Source organism: Gymnodraco acuticeps, unplaced genomic scaffold, assembly GCF_902827175.1.
Source record: "Gymnodraco acuticeps unplaced genomic scaffold, fGymAcu1.1, whole genome shotgun sequence".
Lineage (NCBI taxonomy): Eukaryota > Metazoa > Chordata > Actinopteri > Perciformes > Bathydraconidae > Gymnodraco > Gymnodraco acuticeps.
The window spans coordinates 456,046-475,016 of record NW_022989996.1 but is presented as its reverse complement, the minus strand read 5'-3'; the positions used below and the strand labels follow the sequence as shown (position 1 = coordinate 475,016).

Here is an 18,971-nt window from a genome sequence, read left to right as displayed (position 1 = left end):
GAAGAAGTAAGATGTCCCCCGACAAACTAAGCCTATATCAGCAAAACTAGGGGCTGAATCTAATCAGCCCTAACTATAAGCTTTATCAAAAAGGAAGGTCTTAAGCGCACTCTTAAAAACGGATAGGGTGTCTGCCGCCCGAACACAAACTGGAAGCTGATTCCACAAATGTGGAGCTTGATAAGAAAAGGCTCTGGCTCCCATTGTACTTTTAGAGACTCTAGGAACAACCAACAACCCTGCATTCTTGGAACGCAATGCCCTAGTAGGACAGTAGGGTATAATGAGTTCTTTAAGGTAAGATGGCGCCTGCCCATTAAGGGCTTTGTAGGCGAGAAGAAGAATGTTAAATTATATCCTGTGTTCTATAGGGAGCCAGTGTAAGGCAGCCAGAACAGGAGTAATGTGGTCCCTTTTCCTAACTCTGGTTAGTACACGAGCTGCAGCATTTTGAATCAGCTGAAGCGACTTGACTGACTTCTTGGTACAGCCTGATAATAAGGTATATAAATATTATATTATATAATAAATATTCTTGAAATAAATACTAAGCTTTCTATTAGGCCTACGTATTGATTAAAAATGAGCATTAATAGATCCTCTAAAGCAGTGGTTCCCAACCTTTTTTCCCAAGAGCCCCCCCAAATGATAGTTGCGCCCCCCCCCCCACACACACACAAGGGGGGGCAACAGCGGTAATTAAAGTTTAAAAGTCTAAAAAATGCTACAACTACTGTCACAAACTGGATGAATGTGAAGTATTTTGTTAAAGGATGATGAAAGCGTAATTAAGGAGCACTATTGGAGTGACTGATGGTTATTGGACTCAGGATTAATTCATTTGGATTCCCGCTGTATGAAGAAATGAAAGGACGGCACAAGTGGAAACAATTCACAAAGGGATTAAACTGTTTAAAACACATGCTCAAAGTAAGCCGGATTTTGCCGATGTGTTTATGTGGATTCAAAAGTCGTACATAATCTACAAAATGGAGGAGACCGATCTGATCGGAGCAACTGTGTTAGGATCTGTCTGTGTTGGTGTTTTTCTTGTCTTTTTCTGTCTTTGGGTTTCCTGTTTTATTTTGTAAAGTGTTCACCCCCGTTTCCTGCCTGTTTGCTTTCTGTCTGTTTCCCTCCCCGATTACCCGATTGTGTTCACCTGGTACCTCTGTGTTTTCTCCTCCCTCCTCACCTGTCTCGTGTTTATGTGATTAGTCCTGGGTGTATTTAAGTTCTGGGTTTTCTGTCTCTCTTTGTCAGGTTGTCTTGTGTTATGACCAGTTCATCGGTGAGTGTTCCGTGCTGTCTTTGTGTAGCCTATATCTAGCCTTGAAATAAAGGAATTATTGTTACTCTAATCTGCATTTGGGTCCTGCTTCCTGCACACCGTAACAGCCACCGTAACATTACAACCCGACCAAAATATGGGCCCAGCAGATCCTTTTGAGCAGGAGCTATTGGAGTTTTCCTTTGCTTTGGATGACTGCTCGTATCGATGGTTGGGAGCGTCCAGGGTTCAGTAGCGAGAGGCTGTTCTGGCAGAGGCACGCCGGATTACTATGGAGAAGCCAGGCTTGGTTAAATTCTTATCGGGCAGGATTTTGGATTTTCTCACGGTGTGTTATCCCTTGCCTGACAGCCCCAGGCCTCCCAACTCCCGTTTTGATACCACACGCATCGGTGTGGTCCGTCTGGCGTCAGCCCCTGCTTCTCACCCAGTGTTTGCTACAGTCCAGGAGCCATTCGCTGTTACTCGTCTGGCCTTTGGAGGTCCACGGAGCCTCCAAACGGCTCCTAAAGGAAGGAGTCGCAAGGCCAGGTTGGCAGCACGAGCCCAAAGGGCCATGGTTCCAGACCCAGTTCTGGCCCCAATAGCCATGGTCCTTGCTCCAGAACCGGTCCCGGCAGCCATGGATTCGGCTTCAGAACTGGACCTTACAGCCATATTTCCGGCTCCAGAAACGGACCTTACAGCCATGTTTCCGGCTCCAGAACCGGACCTTACAGCCATGTTTCCGGCTCCTGAACCGGACCTTACAGCCATGATTCTGGCTTCAGTACCGGCACCAGTAGCCATGGTCCCGACTCCAGTTTCGGCTCCAGGACTGGCGTACCGGCCAACGCCAGCTCCCCGAGGCCTGTCGGCGTACCGGCCGACTCCAGCACCTCGTCTCCTGCTGGCTCCCCAGCCGACGCCAGCTCCCCGAGTCTTGTCGGCGTACCGGCCGACTCCAGCACCTCGTCTCCTGCTGGCTCTCCAGCCGACGCCAGCTCCCCGTGTCCTGTCGGCGTACCGACCGACACAAGTTCCTTCTCAAGACCCTTCTCAAGTCCCCTCTCAAGTCCACTCTCGACTTCCCTCTCAAATTCCTTTTCAAGTCCCCTCTCAAGTCTCCTCTCCAGTTCCCTCTCGAGTTGCCTCTCGAGCTACCTCTCGAGTCACCTCTCAAGTCACCCTTCAAGTCTCCTCTCGAGTCCCCTCTCAAGTTCCCTCTCGAGTTACCTCTCAAGTCACCTCTCGAGTCTCCTCTCGAGTTCCCTCTCGAGATTCCTCTCAAGTCACCTCTCCAGTCAACTCTCAAGTTTCCTCTCGAGTCCCATCTCAAGTCACCTCTCGAGTCACCTCTCGAGTTCCCTCTCGAGTCACCTCTCGAGTCCCCTCTCCAGTTTCTTCTCAAGTCCCCTCTCCAGTTCCCTCCCGAGTTCCCTCACCAGTTTCCTCTCAAGTTCCTTCTCAAGTCCCCTCTCCAGCTTCCTCTCAAGTTCCTTCTCGAGTCCCCTCTCGAGTCCCCTCTCGAGTCACCTCTCGAGTTCCATCTCTAGTCTCTTCTCGAGTCACCTCTCGAGTTCCATCTCTAGTCCCTTCTCAAGTCCCTCCTCTAGTCACTTCTCTAGTCCCATCTCTAGTCCCTACTCAAGTCCCTCCTCTAGTCAATTCTCTAGTCCCTCCTCTAGTCCCCTCTCCAGTCCCCTCTCGAGTTCCCTCCTCTAGTCCCTCCTCTAGTCTCTCCTTTAGTCCCTCTTCGAGTCCCCTCTCTAGTTCCCCTCTCGAGTCCCCTCTCGAGTTCCCTTCTCTAGTCCTTTCCCTAGTCCCTCCTCAGGTCACTTCTCTAGTCCCATCTCCAGTTCCCTCTCGAGTTCCCTCTCGAGTCCCCTCTCCAGTTCCCTCTCGAGTTCCCTCCTCTAGTCCCTCCTTTAGTCCCTCCTCTAGTCCTCTCTCTAGTCCCTCTTCGAGTCCCCTCTCTAGTTCCCCTCGCGAGTTCCCTCTCGAGTTCCCTTCTCTAGTTCCTCCTCTAGTCCCTCCTCTAGTCTCTCCTCTAGTCCCCTCTCTAGTTCCCCTCTCGAGTCTCCTCTCGAGTCCCCTCTCGAGTCACGTCTCAAGTCCCTACCCAATGTCCTGGTCCGTTGGAAGTTCCGCTGGGGGTCCTGCCAACTCCATGTCCTGTCCCGTTGGAGGTCCCGTCGACTACTCCTCTGCCGGGAGTCCTACCAATCGTATGTCTGTCCCGTTGGAGGTCCCGCCGTCTACTCTCCTGCCGGGGGTCCTGCCAGCTCCTTGTCCTGTCACGTTGGAGGTCCCGCCGTCTACTCTCCTGCCGGGGGTCCTGCTAACCCTTTGTCCTGTCCCGTTGGAGGTCCCGCTGTCTACTCTCCTGCCGGGGGTCCTGCCAACCCATTGTCCTGTCCCGTTGGAGAGCCCGCCGTCTACTCTCCTGCCGGGGGTCCTGCCAACCCTTTGTCCTGTCTCGTTGGAGGTCCCGCCGTCTACTCTCCTGCCGGGGGTCCTGCCAACCCTTTGTCCTGTGCCGTTGGAGGCCCCGCCGACTACTCTCCTGCCGGGGGTCCTGCCAACCCTTTGTCCTGTCCCCTTGGAGGTCCCGCCGACTACTCTCCTGCCGGGGGTCCTGCCAACCCTTTGTCCTGTGCTGTTGGAGGCCCCGCCGACTACTCTCCTGCCGGGGGTCCTGCCAGCTCCTTGTCCTGTCTCGTTGGAGGTCCCACCGACTACTCTCCTGCCTGGGGTCCTGCCAACCCTTTGTCCGGTGCTGTTGGAGGTCCCGCCGACTACTCTCCTGCCGGGGGTCCTGCCAACCCTTTGTCCTGTCTCGTTGGAGGTCCCGCCGTCTACTCTCCTGCCGGGGGTCCTGCCAATCCTATGTCCTGTGCCGTTGGAGGCCCCGCCGACTGCTCTCCTGCCGGGGATCCTGCAAATCCCGTGTCATGGTCCTCTTCCGTGTGGGATCCTGCCGAGGCCTGTCCCACCAGCTCCGACACCGGGTCCTGCCCGGCCTCCGGCACTGTCCCGTCAGCGCCTTCCTGCCCGGCCTCCGGAGCTGTCTGGTCTTCGCCCTCGAGCCTGGCCCCCTGAGTGCCGCGGTCCTCGCCCTCGGGCCCGGTCCCCTGACTCTTCCTGCCGTTGCCTTCGCCCTCGGGCCCGGCCCCCTGACTCTTCCTGCCGCTGCCTTCGCCCCTCCATGGTCCCCCTTTTTGGACTCTGTCTTGCCCCCGGGCCGTCCGCCCGAGTCCCCCTTTTTGGACTCTGCCTTGCCCCGGGCCGTCCGCCGAGACCCCTTCCTGGTCCTCTGCCTTACCCCCGGGCCGTCCGCCCGACTTCCCCTTTTTGGACTCTGCCTTGCCCCCGGGGCCGTCCGCCCGAGACCCTTCCTGGTCCTCTGCCCTGCCCCTGGGCGGTCAGTTATGTCCCGTCCCTCCTGACCCCCTCCACCCACCCCTGGTGGCTTTTTCTATCTTTGGGTTTCCTGTTTTACTTTGTAAAGTGTTCACCCCCGTTTCCTGCCTGTTTGCTTTCTGTCTGTTTCCCTCCCCGATTACCCGATTGTGTTCACCTGTTACCTCTGTGTTTTCTCCTCCCTCCTCACCTGTCTCGTGTTTATGTGATTAGTCCTGGGTGTATTTAAGTTCTGGGTTTTCTGTCTCTCTTTGTCGGGTTGTCTTGTGTTATGACCAGTTCATCGGTGAGTGTTCCGTGCTGTCTTTGTGTAGCCTATATCTAGCCTTGAAATAAAGGAATTATTGTTACTCTAATCTGCATTTGGGTCCTGCTTCCTGCACACCGTAACAGCCACCGTAACAAACTGTGACAAATAATCCAACTGAAACCGGCATGGACAATGACTATGTTTTAAAAATGCGCTTATCCAGAAAAGTCCGGTTTGGACACTTTACGGACAGAAGAAACATTTCTATTAAAGAAATAATTATACATGTTTGTATTTTTATGTATTTTTAGCTACTAACTTGAATTTTTATTAAAATTAATTAATCAATTATTTTTTGTATTTTATTGTAATGTAGAGACAAGGCTTTTAGTGACAATCATGTATTGCATTACAATTATATGTAAAAAAAAAAAAGTCTAAATATGATATTTGGCCTCAAATCATCTGCCCCCCCTGCGACCTTTGGCGCCCCCCAGTTTGGGAACCACTGCTCTAAAGGACATAGTGTTTAAGTGCTATAGACAGGCATTTCCATTGACCAAATCTAATCAAAAGTACGTAACTAAAGTAAGAATGATCCCTTTTAAAAATACCTTCTTTGCTACAAGAGTATGTATCGCAAAACAATAAGAGGAAATCAGTTTTATATGATACAAATAATTTAAACCCACATACACATAATCTCTCCTTAAGCGATCTTCTTGATGATTTTGTTGTGCAATTTTCTCTTGGCCCGGCTGTCTGTCATTTTCCTCCTGCTGTGCACTGTCAATGTGCCTTTTCACTTCGCCTGTGTTGACATCCAGGCATCAGGAGAAATAATACCATAATGGAGTTTTTCTCCCTCTCATGTTCTCTTTTTTAACCCTTCTGATGTGATTTTTTTTTTCACGAGCTGCTCCACCTTTCAGTCTTCCATGTAACAGCATCACAAACTTCAGTGTATCTTTTGAAATCTGTGAAAATAAAAGTAATATTAATTGTTCAACCTAAGGATTATGCTTTAGGGTCCAGGCAGCATGGTCAGGAAATAAATGAAAACTCCTCAAAAATAAAAGTAATCGGGGTGCAATTATGTTACATGAAAAATAGAGTGAAACTTAAAGACAATTATTGAAATCTTGGTAAGTTTTAATATGAAAATGAAAGCAGGGAACAGACATCACATCAGAGACATTTTAAACAGCAAGAGAAGAGAATCACATCCTTTTTTTATGTTTGAAGAAAGGGGCGTCAAAGAATATGAGGCAGTAGACGGAAAAGGCTCAAATAATGACGTTATTCATTAAATCATTCTACTCTGTCGAATACACGTAGGAGGATCAATTATGTTCATCTCATAGAGAAGGCTTTATTGCTCACTTTGCTAATAGGCTCTTGTGAATTAGCTGTCACGATTCTAAGAGGGATGTAAGTCCCAGGTGGCTCTGAAAAGTGAAGGCCATTCATTCAAATTTAGAACATGGATGAGGGTGAAATAAAAAAGGACAGGTTACAGTAGTGTTTTAAGAATATGCTTCCATAGTCCACAGAATACCCAACGCATTGTATTGTTTTAAATACAGTCTTTTGCTTCTTACTTTAAATAACTAAAGTACTTTAGAAGAAATAGTAAGGCTTTACAAAGTGATGGATTCAGTGAGTGGGAGAGGGGATTCTTCCCCAATATGGAAATCATTGGGGAAGAATGTTCTGATCCTCCCCTGCACTGTACAGTCTTTAATCCCGCGATTATGTTTGTAATCTAAAGCTAATTCTCCCTGGGCTCCCGTCGTAGCACAGCCACACTGGAAATTACAATGTACAGTAATTACAATCCTCAGAACTGGGAAACCAGCTGACATCATTTGAACAAAAATGTCCCCTCCCAATTTTCATCAAAATGTCTATGATGTATACGTGTTTTTGCACCAATATTTCAACATACTTCACCTTTAAATACTCACTGATGTAATAATAGCTGGTTTATTAGTCATTCAACTCAAACACTAGCTTTTTAAGTGCAAGGTTCCATGGATACCTTTATGTTTAAATGCCTTTTTCTTTTCCATAATGTGGGTGAACTATCCATTTAAATGTCTGGCCAAAGCTGTTTTGATTCTCTCTAAAATGGATGGCTAGCTCGACAAAGCAATATAAAACTGCAAAGATGAACAACTATTTTACACATAAACACTCAAATGTATTTGTTACAACAACACCAATACAACACCTTGGACTGGGATGGACATATTTACCTTTTCTTATAGACCAAACGATAACACATAATCTGTAATTAAATGTTTTTGAACATGTAGATTATTTGGATCTTTTGTGTGTCTTGGGTGCCTTAAAACCAGAATCTGTTGTGTTTTTCCACTTTGTGCGCACAGTCCAATCCACCAGGACTACAACACGTGGGTTAATTTGAAAGGGCGAGATGTCCTCTGTGTAAAATGATTCGGTACAAATGTTTCCCTTTTTGTTTTTTATTGCAGGGGGCGCTGGTCACAGCCTGTGCAGATGACACGCTTCACTTGTGGAATCTCCGTCAGAGGCGACCGGCTGTCCTCCATTCACTCAAATTCAACAGAGAGAGGTAAGCATCAATTAAAAACCCTCACACACATCCACACAAAGGATCACCCTCACACACATCATGCACACACGCTCAACACCTTGTTTCATTGATGGATGGGTTTGTCTCTTCAAGGTCAGTATTTACAATAGCACACAGGAAGGCTAATAAGCCCCCAAAAAACCTCAACCCACCAGCCCTCTACTAAGGACCTTCCAGTCATTTTTAACACTACAACCACAGCTCTTATAAGGGATCCAAATGTGTTCTCCCTTATTTGTCATAAATCACCAATGTCACTACCATCGGCTGCAGTCAGAGTTGTTGCACTAAGAAGACACATTTAATCAGTTTGATCTGACAGCGAAGCAGAGTGTTGACAGCCAGTTCCTCCGTCCTGTCTCTGATCCTTTTTCACCTTGTCTGACAAACCTGAGGAAGAAGATCTGCTGGCATGAAGCTCTGTCTTTGTTTCTCAGCTTGCGACCCCTTCTGTCTCGTGAGCCGCCCCCATGAACACCACCACAGGCTGTGAGAGCCGGCTCCCCAGTGGTTATTAGGCAGCCAAATCCATCTCCGTTGACAAATAAATCTTTGAGACCCATAATCCAGGTTTCACATGGTCGCTAAAACCTGACATGAGTTAAGAGAGCTGGTAGAATAGATCAGAGACGAAGGATTTATTTGTTGCCTGTTGGTCTTTATTTGACAGAGGACAGAGGGGGAAGAAAGAGAGAAGGGTATGACATGCAACAGAGGTCCCTAAGCCAGAAATCGAACACAGGACATAGCGGTTATTTGGAATTTGCTGTAACCACTCAGCCACGAGCTTGTGGAATATTTTAAATAGATGGCCCTGTAGGCCGTGACATGAAGGTAGATGAGTTGAATCTAATTTGCATTATTATAGACCAAATTAACTGCAGAGGTGTTGGCAATGCCAGGAGCCATGACATGCTTCACCTCATTATCGAGGCTTGCAGATGTGGATGGCTTCCAGAATTGAGCCATGGAAACCCTGATATACTTGAAGCTTGAAAAAAGAGGCCATATGCTAAGTAAATAGCATTTAAAATATAGGTTTACTATCATGTTGTCATCTCCTCTTTTGTAGAATAGCGGATGTGATAGTAAATAAGGGCTTGGCTCTTGGGTTTTCCTAGCAGAGCCTCCTTAATGTTTCCTGTTAACCATTAAACCTTAATGACAAACAATGGCCTCAAGATGCTGCTGCTTGGTTTTTCGAAACAGTTCCCAATTTGCTTTCCTGGGAAAAACCTTTGGGGCCTCTGGTTATACACAGAGGTGACTCAGTTGATAGAAAGGACACCCTCGGTTGTGCCATATGGTGCCATATTCTCAATTTCCTGCCTGAACATTCATAGAAACAGGTTGTTCACTCTGGCCACTGCAGTTGCTAAACTTTCCGAAACAAAGTCCACTATTTCTGTCCGTAGGGTAAAATTGCAAACTTCTGGTGTGTGGTTAAATCACTGTCATGGCAAAGGTTGTAAGTATTCAAGTTTGCAAAGTCTGTGTAAGAAAATACTAACATTTGGCATTGTACCTGCACCTTTGTAGCTAAAGCTCTTTAACCTGCTTTTTTGGTTAAACATCACAGGATCAATTTAAGTAGACGTGAGGAATATTCCCTTTAGAAATCAACCTGACAAATTATTTGGAGAGTGTTATTAACTATTGGAAGTTGCATTCAAGTATTTGATAAGTAATAGTAAGTAGTAGTAATCTTCCTAACACAGGAATATTATTTTTAACTTAAAGTTTTAGCCAGTTTCTTGTTAAAATAAAGCCATCTTGACAAAGAGTGCTTTCAGAAATTGTGTGAAGAAACCTTCATATCAATGGAAATGTATTTCAAAAGCTAGGGCGATACGAAAAGGAATGATTCCATTACATTTAGGGGAATAGGAGCTTGACGCTCGTCAACTATCTGCAATTAGTGAAGTGCTTTCCTCCGTGGTGAAACGATCAGCACTGCACCACGGAGGAAAGCGGCAGAAAGTCACCTGGAGTTAAAGAGAGCGGGGCTGCGCTGCATGCATGGCTTCCTTCTGCAGGTAACGGGGAGACACGCTCTGGCGGCGGTCTCGTTCAGGATCCGAAAATACAATTTAAATATTTTGCACACTTATTCCACTTATTCCTAGTGCCACTGGTTACGGTGCCGCGTGCCAATGCTGGCACGCGTGCCAGGGGTTGCCGACCCCTGATTTAGACTCATTTGGACTTCTGTTCCGTGTAGGTCAAATGGTTAATATCGTCTGTTAGCTGAGTGTCTTCCCGTTAAGTGGGTATATGCATCATTAATAGGTTGTTAAATGTTAAGAAGCCTTGAGACGCTGTTTCTAGCAAGATGTTGCATCTGCCCCTATGGTCTGCCCCCAGGAGTCTCACAATAATAAGAGCGCTGTTAGGAGAGATGACGAGTGGCATTCACTGTGGCCAATCAGAGTGGTAATCAAACCGTACACGTCACACGGGATGCGGGTTCCCAACCAACCAGAATTGTTTAAAACTAAGGAAGTGGCGTAATTCATATACTGTACCAATAGCAGCACCGTTTGTCCAGCGGCTTAACGGTATACCAATAGAGTGCCACAGTGACGCATCCTAAAACCCGGAAGTAAACTCCTTCCGGTTCCTTAAACAAAAACGCAATGCAATTTCTCCATAGGATTTTGGAAAATAGCTCGAAATAAGGTCTGTGGTTGACACACATTTAAGAGACGGATCACGTTTTGTTCAGCCGGATAATATCCACATGTCTATCCTACTTTTATAATTTTTGAATCATAATTCTAGTCGCCAGAAGCAAAATGCTAACGTTATGCTATAAACGAACTACAGCAGGGTCGCTGCTTCAACGTCACGCCAACTTAAGTTCCATATTCAAAAATACAGATTCAAAATTGTACAAGTTGAAGCGTTTGTTTTAACAGTTTGCAGGAGGCAGATACTTGCTTTCAAGCAGAACACGGGGAAAAATAAACTTAGCGGGAGTGTTTACGTGTTCGGTGTATGTACAACGGCCTCGACAACTTCTGTAGTCCTATTCAGTCACATGTTAACAACCATTGTTTTTCAGACACGTAAACTGGGGGTGACTCACTGCTGATGTATTTAATGTCCCAGAACAAAACAACACACTCTCACTCCATAATCGTCCAGGAGCGACGTTTGGTCAGTGTCCGTGGCGTGCAGTTGTGACGCTCCTAGGCTCCTTCAGCTTCATAAAGGGACGCAAATAGCTTTCAACTGATTGTAATGTATTTCCATCTGCGGCGGGATTTGACGCTCATGGAAGCACGGCATTCGTTTGTGTCGGCTGCCCTTAAAGGCAACGTGAGCGTCCATTCTCATTGGATAACGGAGAATTGTACACCCGGAAGTAAGTATTCCCCTTATTGTCGATTGATTTTACAGTGATATCTGCACTACTCATCGAATAAAAAACACCAGATTATCCTTGTTAATTACACAACATTGATTGGTTTAAATTGTGTGCAATGCTTTTGTATTTTTCCCCTTCGATTCGGAGAAACAAATATTTTTTCGGAGTAAAGGATGGCAGAAGACACTACACTACCCAGAATCCCCAGCTATCGTTTAGGACTACACCATGTGCTCTGTTTGACAAACTCCGTTTTTTTTCACCATTCATGTCACATGATCCTCAAATTTCTCCCTGCAGAAAAAAAAAACATGGCCGAACTTCGTTTTATTCTCGGTGGAAAATGCCTATTTTAAATTTAGTTTGGCCATTAAAATGCGTTTTGATGTAATTTGATGCGAGAAATATGAGTTGTTATTTCAGATTATGTGTGCAGTGGATGTACATGATCTTTAGTTTGCTAATTATTACGAAGATTACTTCAGGAAATTGCGTCCATAGAACGTTTTCATTGTTACCAAGGTGGTTGCTAGGACGCTGCTATCGATATTATTTCTGTTATGTTGTGTAACTGTTTAATGGTGTTATCTTTATTGCTACCCCCTTCCCCGTCAATGTATAGTGTTGGTCCACAGCGCAAACGTATTAGTTTAACAAAATCCGCATCTAAAGATACGTTATTTTCCCCTGTGCAATTCCAGTCTCACATCTCACAGCACATCGTCATTAACAAATACCGGAAACAGACCGAAAACATTTAAAAAAAAAAAAAAAATACTTTATTCCGAGTGTGCTTGCTTTTCTCTTTGAAAGTCATCACATAACGGCATTGTAATACACGGTTCGGCTGCATTAAATATTACATATCTGCCGTAGTTCTGTATTTATAGAGCCCTGCTGAGAAGACTTCTAGACAAACATGAGGAACTGAAAACGTGATGTGGATCATAAATATATCAGCCATTAAACAACATCTTACATTTATTTTCACACAATACGTCTCCTTGCAGTATCAACACTAATTCGGCTGACTTTTATATTTGATCCAATTGGTAGATAGGCTGTATTTACACCATAATGGTGCACAGCTGATATAAAGGGACTCCTAGTGGTTAAAGCATGTTATTGAATTTCATTATTTTTATTATTAGATATTAATAGGATCCCTATAAAGTATATTCATTACTCGTTATTCTCTACTAATAGTTAATTAAAGACTGTATATAATTACTATTTTGCACATCCCTTTCAAGATTTCAAGATTTTCTAAGGTTTATTGACATATCATATAGGCCTACACAACTATGGTGTAGTTATGCATTGAATGAAAAACTTGGGCCGCAGGTTCCTCAATAGTGCATTACAAGACATCTATCAAATGTTGTGCATACCTCCAGCAATGTTAACTATGTTGAAGCACTTATTTTAACTGATATTATACATAATGTATTATACTCTTATAAGATGTATGTAGATATTTCATCTCCGACCTTGTCAGGTATTGAACAATCAATAAATAAAGAACACAGAATTGTTAAATATAAAACACAGAATTTGTGTGATTATACTAAATGATTTACAAATAAACACCACTGCATATTTACAACTGTTACACATGCTGATGTAACGCAAATGTTCCAACTTGGGATCAATAAAGTATATCTTATCTTAAGCTGATCGATGGCTACTGCCATATTTGCAAAATGTGCCTCTGAACCTTGACAAGTGCATGTTTCAGGCTTATCAATTAATGTAATGCTATCAATTAACAACAGGAGGGGTCACAAACATAAGACCAGCTGTTAAATAAAGCTCTTCTGACCTTAGCTGGCATGTGTGTATATATATTAATGCTGCCCATTATGGGCACAAGCAATTTTCACCCATTTATTAATTATATGTTTTAAATGTGAGTGTTTCCTATCCCCTAAACCTCCAGGGATGTACACAGTTTAATACTGGCAACTTCTTATTATGGGAAATACGAAAACGTCTTTTAAAACTACAACTCCCAGTAGAGACGTGCCATAGATAGAGAACATGTTGCGAAACAGAATAGCCAGCATGTGTAGTTCTGGGGACGGGGTGGGGGAGGGGGGGACACGGTGGACCCGTTCAAATCCAGTTTTGGACAGTGTGCCGTGGTTCCATCCCATTTCAAGTGCTGTTCGAGGCTCGGCGTAACCATCGGAGCACACTCTCCAATCACAGAGCTTGAGGACTATCACGGGGTTTGTCAAACAGAGCACATGGTGTAGTCCAAACGATAGCTGGGGATTCTGGGTAGTGTAGTGTCTTCTGCCATCCTTTACTCCGAAAAAATATTTGTTTCTCCGAATCGAAGGGGAAAAATACAAAAGCATGGCACACAATTTAAACCAATCAATGTTGTGTAATTAACAAGGATAATCTGGTGTTTTTTAGTCGATGAGATATCACTGTAAAATCAATCGACAGTAAGGGGAATACTTACTTCCGGGTGTACAATTCTCCGTTATCCAATGGGAATGGACGCTCACATTGCCTTTAATGGCAGCCGACACAAACGAATGCCGTGCTTCCATGAGCGTCAAATCCCGCCGCAGATGGGAATACATTGCAATGAGTTGAAAGCTATTTGCGTCCCTTTATGAAGCTGAAGGAGCCTAGGAGCGTCACAACTGCACGCCACGGACACTGACCAAGCGTCGCTCCTGGACGATTATGGAGTGAGAGTGTGTTGAACAAAACGTGATCCGTCTCTTAAATGTGTGTCAACCACAGACCTTATTTCGAGCTATTTTCCAAAATCCTATGGAGAAATTGCATTGCTTTTTGACGAAGGAACCGGAAGTGGTAAAATGCTAACTTACTTCCGGGTTTTAGGACGCGTCACTGTGGCACTCTATACCGTCCAATCAGGTACCGGTACTGACTTAGTACCGGTTCTTGATACCCATCCCTAACTCCAACAAAAAGTGTATTTGCACCTTGTAGCACTCGTGTCGGGGGCAAGGACATCTAATGAATAGGACTGCATCCGACTGAATATGAATATCAAAAAGCACAGGATTTAATTTTTTGCGACACATGGTTTCCTTTCTTCTTCTTGTTCATAAAAGCGCAGGGTTAATTAAAGTATTTCATGAGCACATATAATTTAATAGCAAACTCATTCTGATTACTAGTCAAGGACTTCTGCTGTGTCACAGGGCACGATCTCTCTCTACTGAAAACTTCCCAACACTGGAGAGCAAAAACTTTCTCTCCAATAATCCTGCTTTAAAAATGCATATTAGACATAAAACTCAACCAGAGGCACCTTCCTAATGCATCAAAGCCTTAAAGGGAAAAGAGCTCGAGGCGTTTGTTAAATCCATGTACTGCCTGCAAGTTTTCATGATGGGAACTTGGTGTATCTGTGTCTCAGGGTTCAAGTCATTAGCAGTGTGTTTGAGAACTATAGACATTTGTTAGGAATTATGTCAAACCCCATTCAAATGTTAACGTATTTTTCATTGAGGAATAATATTGTTTAAAACCGCTAAGACAGCGAGAGGCAGTGACTGTTGCCTCTCTATAGGCATAATGCCAACCATGCTGTCAATGAGAGACAGTAATATTATTAAAGATCGTAAAATTCATCTTTCTTTCTATTACATATTTAAAATAGAAGTTATTATAGTTATTAAGAGTTGAAGAGTATTTACCTCTTTGGCAATATCAGCTTCAATGTTCAACTATGTGATATTAAGCAATGGTTATTAGGGCTGTCAGTCGATACAAATATTTAATCGCGATTAATCGCATGATGTACATAGTTGATTGCGATTAATCGCAAATTAATCGCACATTTTGTATCTGTTCTAAATGTACCTTAGAGGAATATTTGTAATACTCTTACCAACATATGAGTGGACAAATATGCTTTATGCAAATGTTTGTTTATTATCATTGGAACAATGACAAATATTCTCCTGAATATTTTCAATACAACAACCTGGAACCTTTCTCTCTCTCTTACACTCTCTCCCAACCCTGTGTACTTCTTTGCACTGAGCCAGTTGCTCAAACAGACAAGCCTGTTTACAGTTGTTGGCGAAATGCCGCTCCTCTGTCTTCATAACAGTCAAAGCATGAGACTGAAGTTCCCACTGTGGGTCAAAATAATGCGCTGTGATGTGCAGTCGACACGTTGGATGCGATCCGAATTATCTAATGCAGCCCCTCGTCCTCCACAATGTTAAGCTGTAGCCACCCATTTAGCTATCGCTGTTGAAAGCTTGCTGCTCGTAGACGCCGTGTCCAGGCGTCTCCCCGGCAAACTTTCAAGCGTGGTCTGCCGCAAGCGAGCGGCAGGAGCGGGGCTGTCAGCATCAGCTGTGTGCTTAGCTTGCTGTTTAAAACACCTTTTTTTGTATCCATATCTCTCGCTAGAATCTGCCACCATCGAACTAACACCAACAACAACGTCAAGCCTTTGGGCTCTGAAACTACGGGGCGGGCCGAGGACAAATACACATGCGTTAATCGCACGTTAAAATAATTAGTGGCGTTAAAAGAAATGTGCGTTAACGCGTTATTAACTGGTTAACTTGACAGCCCTAATGGTTATATTAGCTCGCCAATCTTTCTTTATTGACCATTTATAAATGTGAGATGTTTAAGTTGTTGCAAACATTTTCATTTGAAAAATAAATAACATTATCAACAGAATGTGAGAGTTACATTGTTGAGATGTCTTTTTATTGTGTTGCAGATATATATAATGAAATGTGCATGCTAAACAGCTAGCCCCAACCCGATCTGTCAAGTTATACCACTTGTTGCTCTAGAGGCGCAAGTGAGTCCTGGAGAGTCCATTCTGCATTCAGTCCAACCTCAGAGGACGAGGAAGGAGACTTCCCACTCAACAAATCTGTAGTCAACCAAAAGTTTTACCTGGTAGCCTACATAACAAATATATTGATATACTTGAAAATAACCATGCTCATATTCACATAATTTACAAAATAGAACAATCCTTCTGAGCTGTGTGTCATGCTATTGATTGGTTCAAACATTCTGAAATATGCTAATTCTAATATACTTGTCATGGGTCAGGGTTTTTATTTACTACAAATTGTAGTGCCGCTGCACTAACGTTATGAGATATAATGAGAGCACCCCTCAACTTGCAAAAACTTGTGAAGAACAGCTAAAAGTTCTGAACTATTATCATGACTCGGCATTCACTCCTATGTTTTATTTATATTTGATGTGTATCTTAAAGGTATACTTTTTCCTGATCATGTAATAAACCATATTTCTTCAGCCTCAGCTTCAATACATTAATATTTTGTGAAATCATCACATAGACCAGGGATGGGCAACTTGGATGGTGGTGGGGGCCACATAATGTATGTACTGGCCACCAGGGGGCCGCAGATTCACTTGGAACACACACACACAAATTCCATGTATTGTATGTAATTATTAACAAATTAAGTCTGACATCTTTATTGACATTTTACAATCTAATAAACTCACCAAACAAATATCAGTTCACAGAAATGTTATTTAATTTGTACAAGTGGCATGTTTGTATTGAACAGGTTATTCAACAGTGGAATAAAACTATTTTAAACTATTGGAAAGCACGGAAAATGGGTGTGCATTAAGATTAACCATTAAGATAAGATGACATAAACATGAAGTCATGAACACTAACCCAGACATTAGTTGTCTAACTTGAACCTAAAACACTTGTAGTCACAGATTATTTTGCGGTATTTGGCTGCCGAACGAAATCATTTGTACGCAGCTCGCGATGTAACTAGGAGTCTAGTGGATGGTATCAATACTACAAGTAAAACATTTATTTTGTTGTTAATTATGTTGTTTATAAATTAATCTGAGGGCCCCGGGCCGCCATTTGCCCATCCCTGACATAGACTATCAAACTGTCCACATGAGATTTTATTTTTTTTATTCACAGCCTAGCAGCTGTATCGTTTGCTGTGTGATGCACATGCCCACACAAGCATACAGAGGTCATGGTTAGGAATATTATTTTCTATCAAATGTTTTGAAAACCTGTTTCAAAAGCTACTTCTTGTGGTGCGATGAGGTGGGAAGCAGAACCCCTCGCTCCCAGTGGCAGAGCAGTGAATCACTCTGAGATGAAAGGAGAGAAAGGAGCATCATGACTCATCCGTCAGAGGATGGGTGACTTGTCATTTAGCTCTGTGTCTCTCGACTGAATATCTGACAATTAACAGCCTCACACCCCAGAATTCCCAAAGAATAACGTATGAATCACTGGAAACCATGTAGAGAACTGTTTTGTGATAACTGTCAGTAACTCGTGCCTGCCACACTTCTTCCTCTGTCATGCTGTTTTTACCGAGAGATTGGACGACTTTCAAATAAGCTAATTCACTTATTATTCACTATGCCTTTTCATGTTCCTATATGGAGTCTTTCTAGAATTCATGAAGCGGTTGTGTCATTCCTCCTACAGAGCAGATGGCAGGCCACTTCCCTAGATCATGTAACCAATTCAATTAATCTCTACATCTTTTTACTTCATTAAGGGTATTTGCTCGGCAGCTGGTCAGCTGGCAGCCAAGCCCACATCTCTGCCTGTCTTCTTTGATTGATAAATACAAGACATATTGATGGTGCCCCTCTGACTGTATGGAGTCAGAACCACGCCTTTGACTGTCTCCACATTGCCCTCTGGATCCTTACTCATCACTACTTACATGGTCCTTTTCCTGTCATCCTCTCATCTTTTCCCTACATTGATTTTTCCCTTAAACCAATGTCCTTTATTTAATCCTTCCTGTGATATTTTATGAAAATGGTCAGCTCATAACGGAGGCAATCATGCTAAGAGCCCCCATTTTTAAACTATCGAGAGAATATCATGACTCACCGGGTCTGCGGATATGTTTCTATAAATGTGGAAATTTAATTTGAATAACTATACATATTTGTACCCAGTGATAACAAACATCATTTGCACACGTAGACGTTTACTTCACCTATACATGTAAACAAGTTGGTGAAAAGGTTTAGATCTGTTGTTGCTTTTTATATAAATGAATTAGACCTCATAATCCAGAAAGGTCAATCACTTCCTTAAACAAAAACATATGTAATTCTGGTGTGCTTTATCTACATGAATGCTGTAAAAGACCGAAGGCTGAAATCCTCTCTTGCTTGCATAGCACTAGTGCCCCCGTCGCCCCCCCATACCAGTTTGAATATTATCCTCACCCCAAGCACCTGAAATCCTTATTGAATTGTCTGCCATCTCATTTGTTTTCTATCTAATAATCCTGCCGCTTGCTAGAGGCATGGCTGTGGGGCTAGAGCCCAATGACCTCCCCAACCTTCCCCAAAGTAATCAGCATGGACAGGGGTAACATGATGTGTGCTGATCTTTCTTCCCTGGTTAAGGTGATTATGAGGATGTCAATTGGTAATTCCAGAGCAATAATGTTATAAGCAGACTTCCATCACATCATAATAATTTTAATATGCCACATGAATAGCTTACTCATGGCTTTTTGTTATTTCTCTAATAGCTATAATCAGGGTTTGTATATAAAAACCTTGTGAAGTCTTGGGAAATATGTGAAATCCCAAAAGGATAATCACATCTGAAATACTGTTTAATTATATCAGATACACCAAACTGACATCATCGACAACGTCAACCCACTGTTGTTGCTGCGCCATAAAATTTGCACATGAACACACCACAAAATAACTCTCTGTATCTTCAGTCAGCTAGAGAATGTAGGACTGCTAATACACAAGTCGTGAGTATGATGCACATTAAAACAGAGCAGCGTTGGCGATCATTCTAAAAACCACTCTCTCTCTCTCCACTTTCATTCCAGACAGCCATGGCTTTATGAAAATACCCGAGTGTAAGAATGATTTGATTAGATGAAGTTGAAAAATAAAATCGACTGTGTGATGTTTTCACTATAGTCATTTAATCGCTCGCATCGGTTTTTCTTCTCATGCACTGATTTGCTTAAGCTGAACAGCCAATCAGAGGGAT

The 18,971-nt window shown here is 43.5% G+C and overlaps 1 protein-coding gene across 14 annotated transcripts in view; it reads left to right on the top strand.

Annotated features, from left to right (window-relative positions):
* Window positions 1-18,971, top strand: part of stxbp5l (syntaxin binding protein 5-like) — a 208,520-nt gene that overhangs the window by 106,187 nt on the left and 83,362 nt on the right. For all 14 annotated transcript variants that reach the window (XM_034212876.1, XM_034212874.1, XM_034212872.1 and 11 more), the window contains exon 4: window positions 7,442-7,542. In XM_034212876.1, the coding sequence (XP_034068767.1) occupies window positions 7,442-7,542 (101 nt within the window). The remainder of the gene's footprint in view (window positions 1-7,441; window positions 7,543-18,971) is intronic.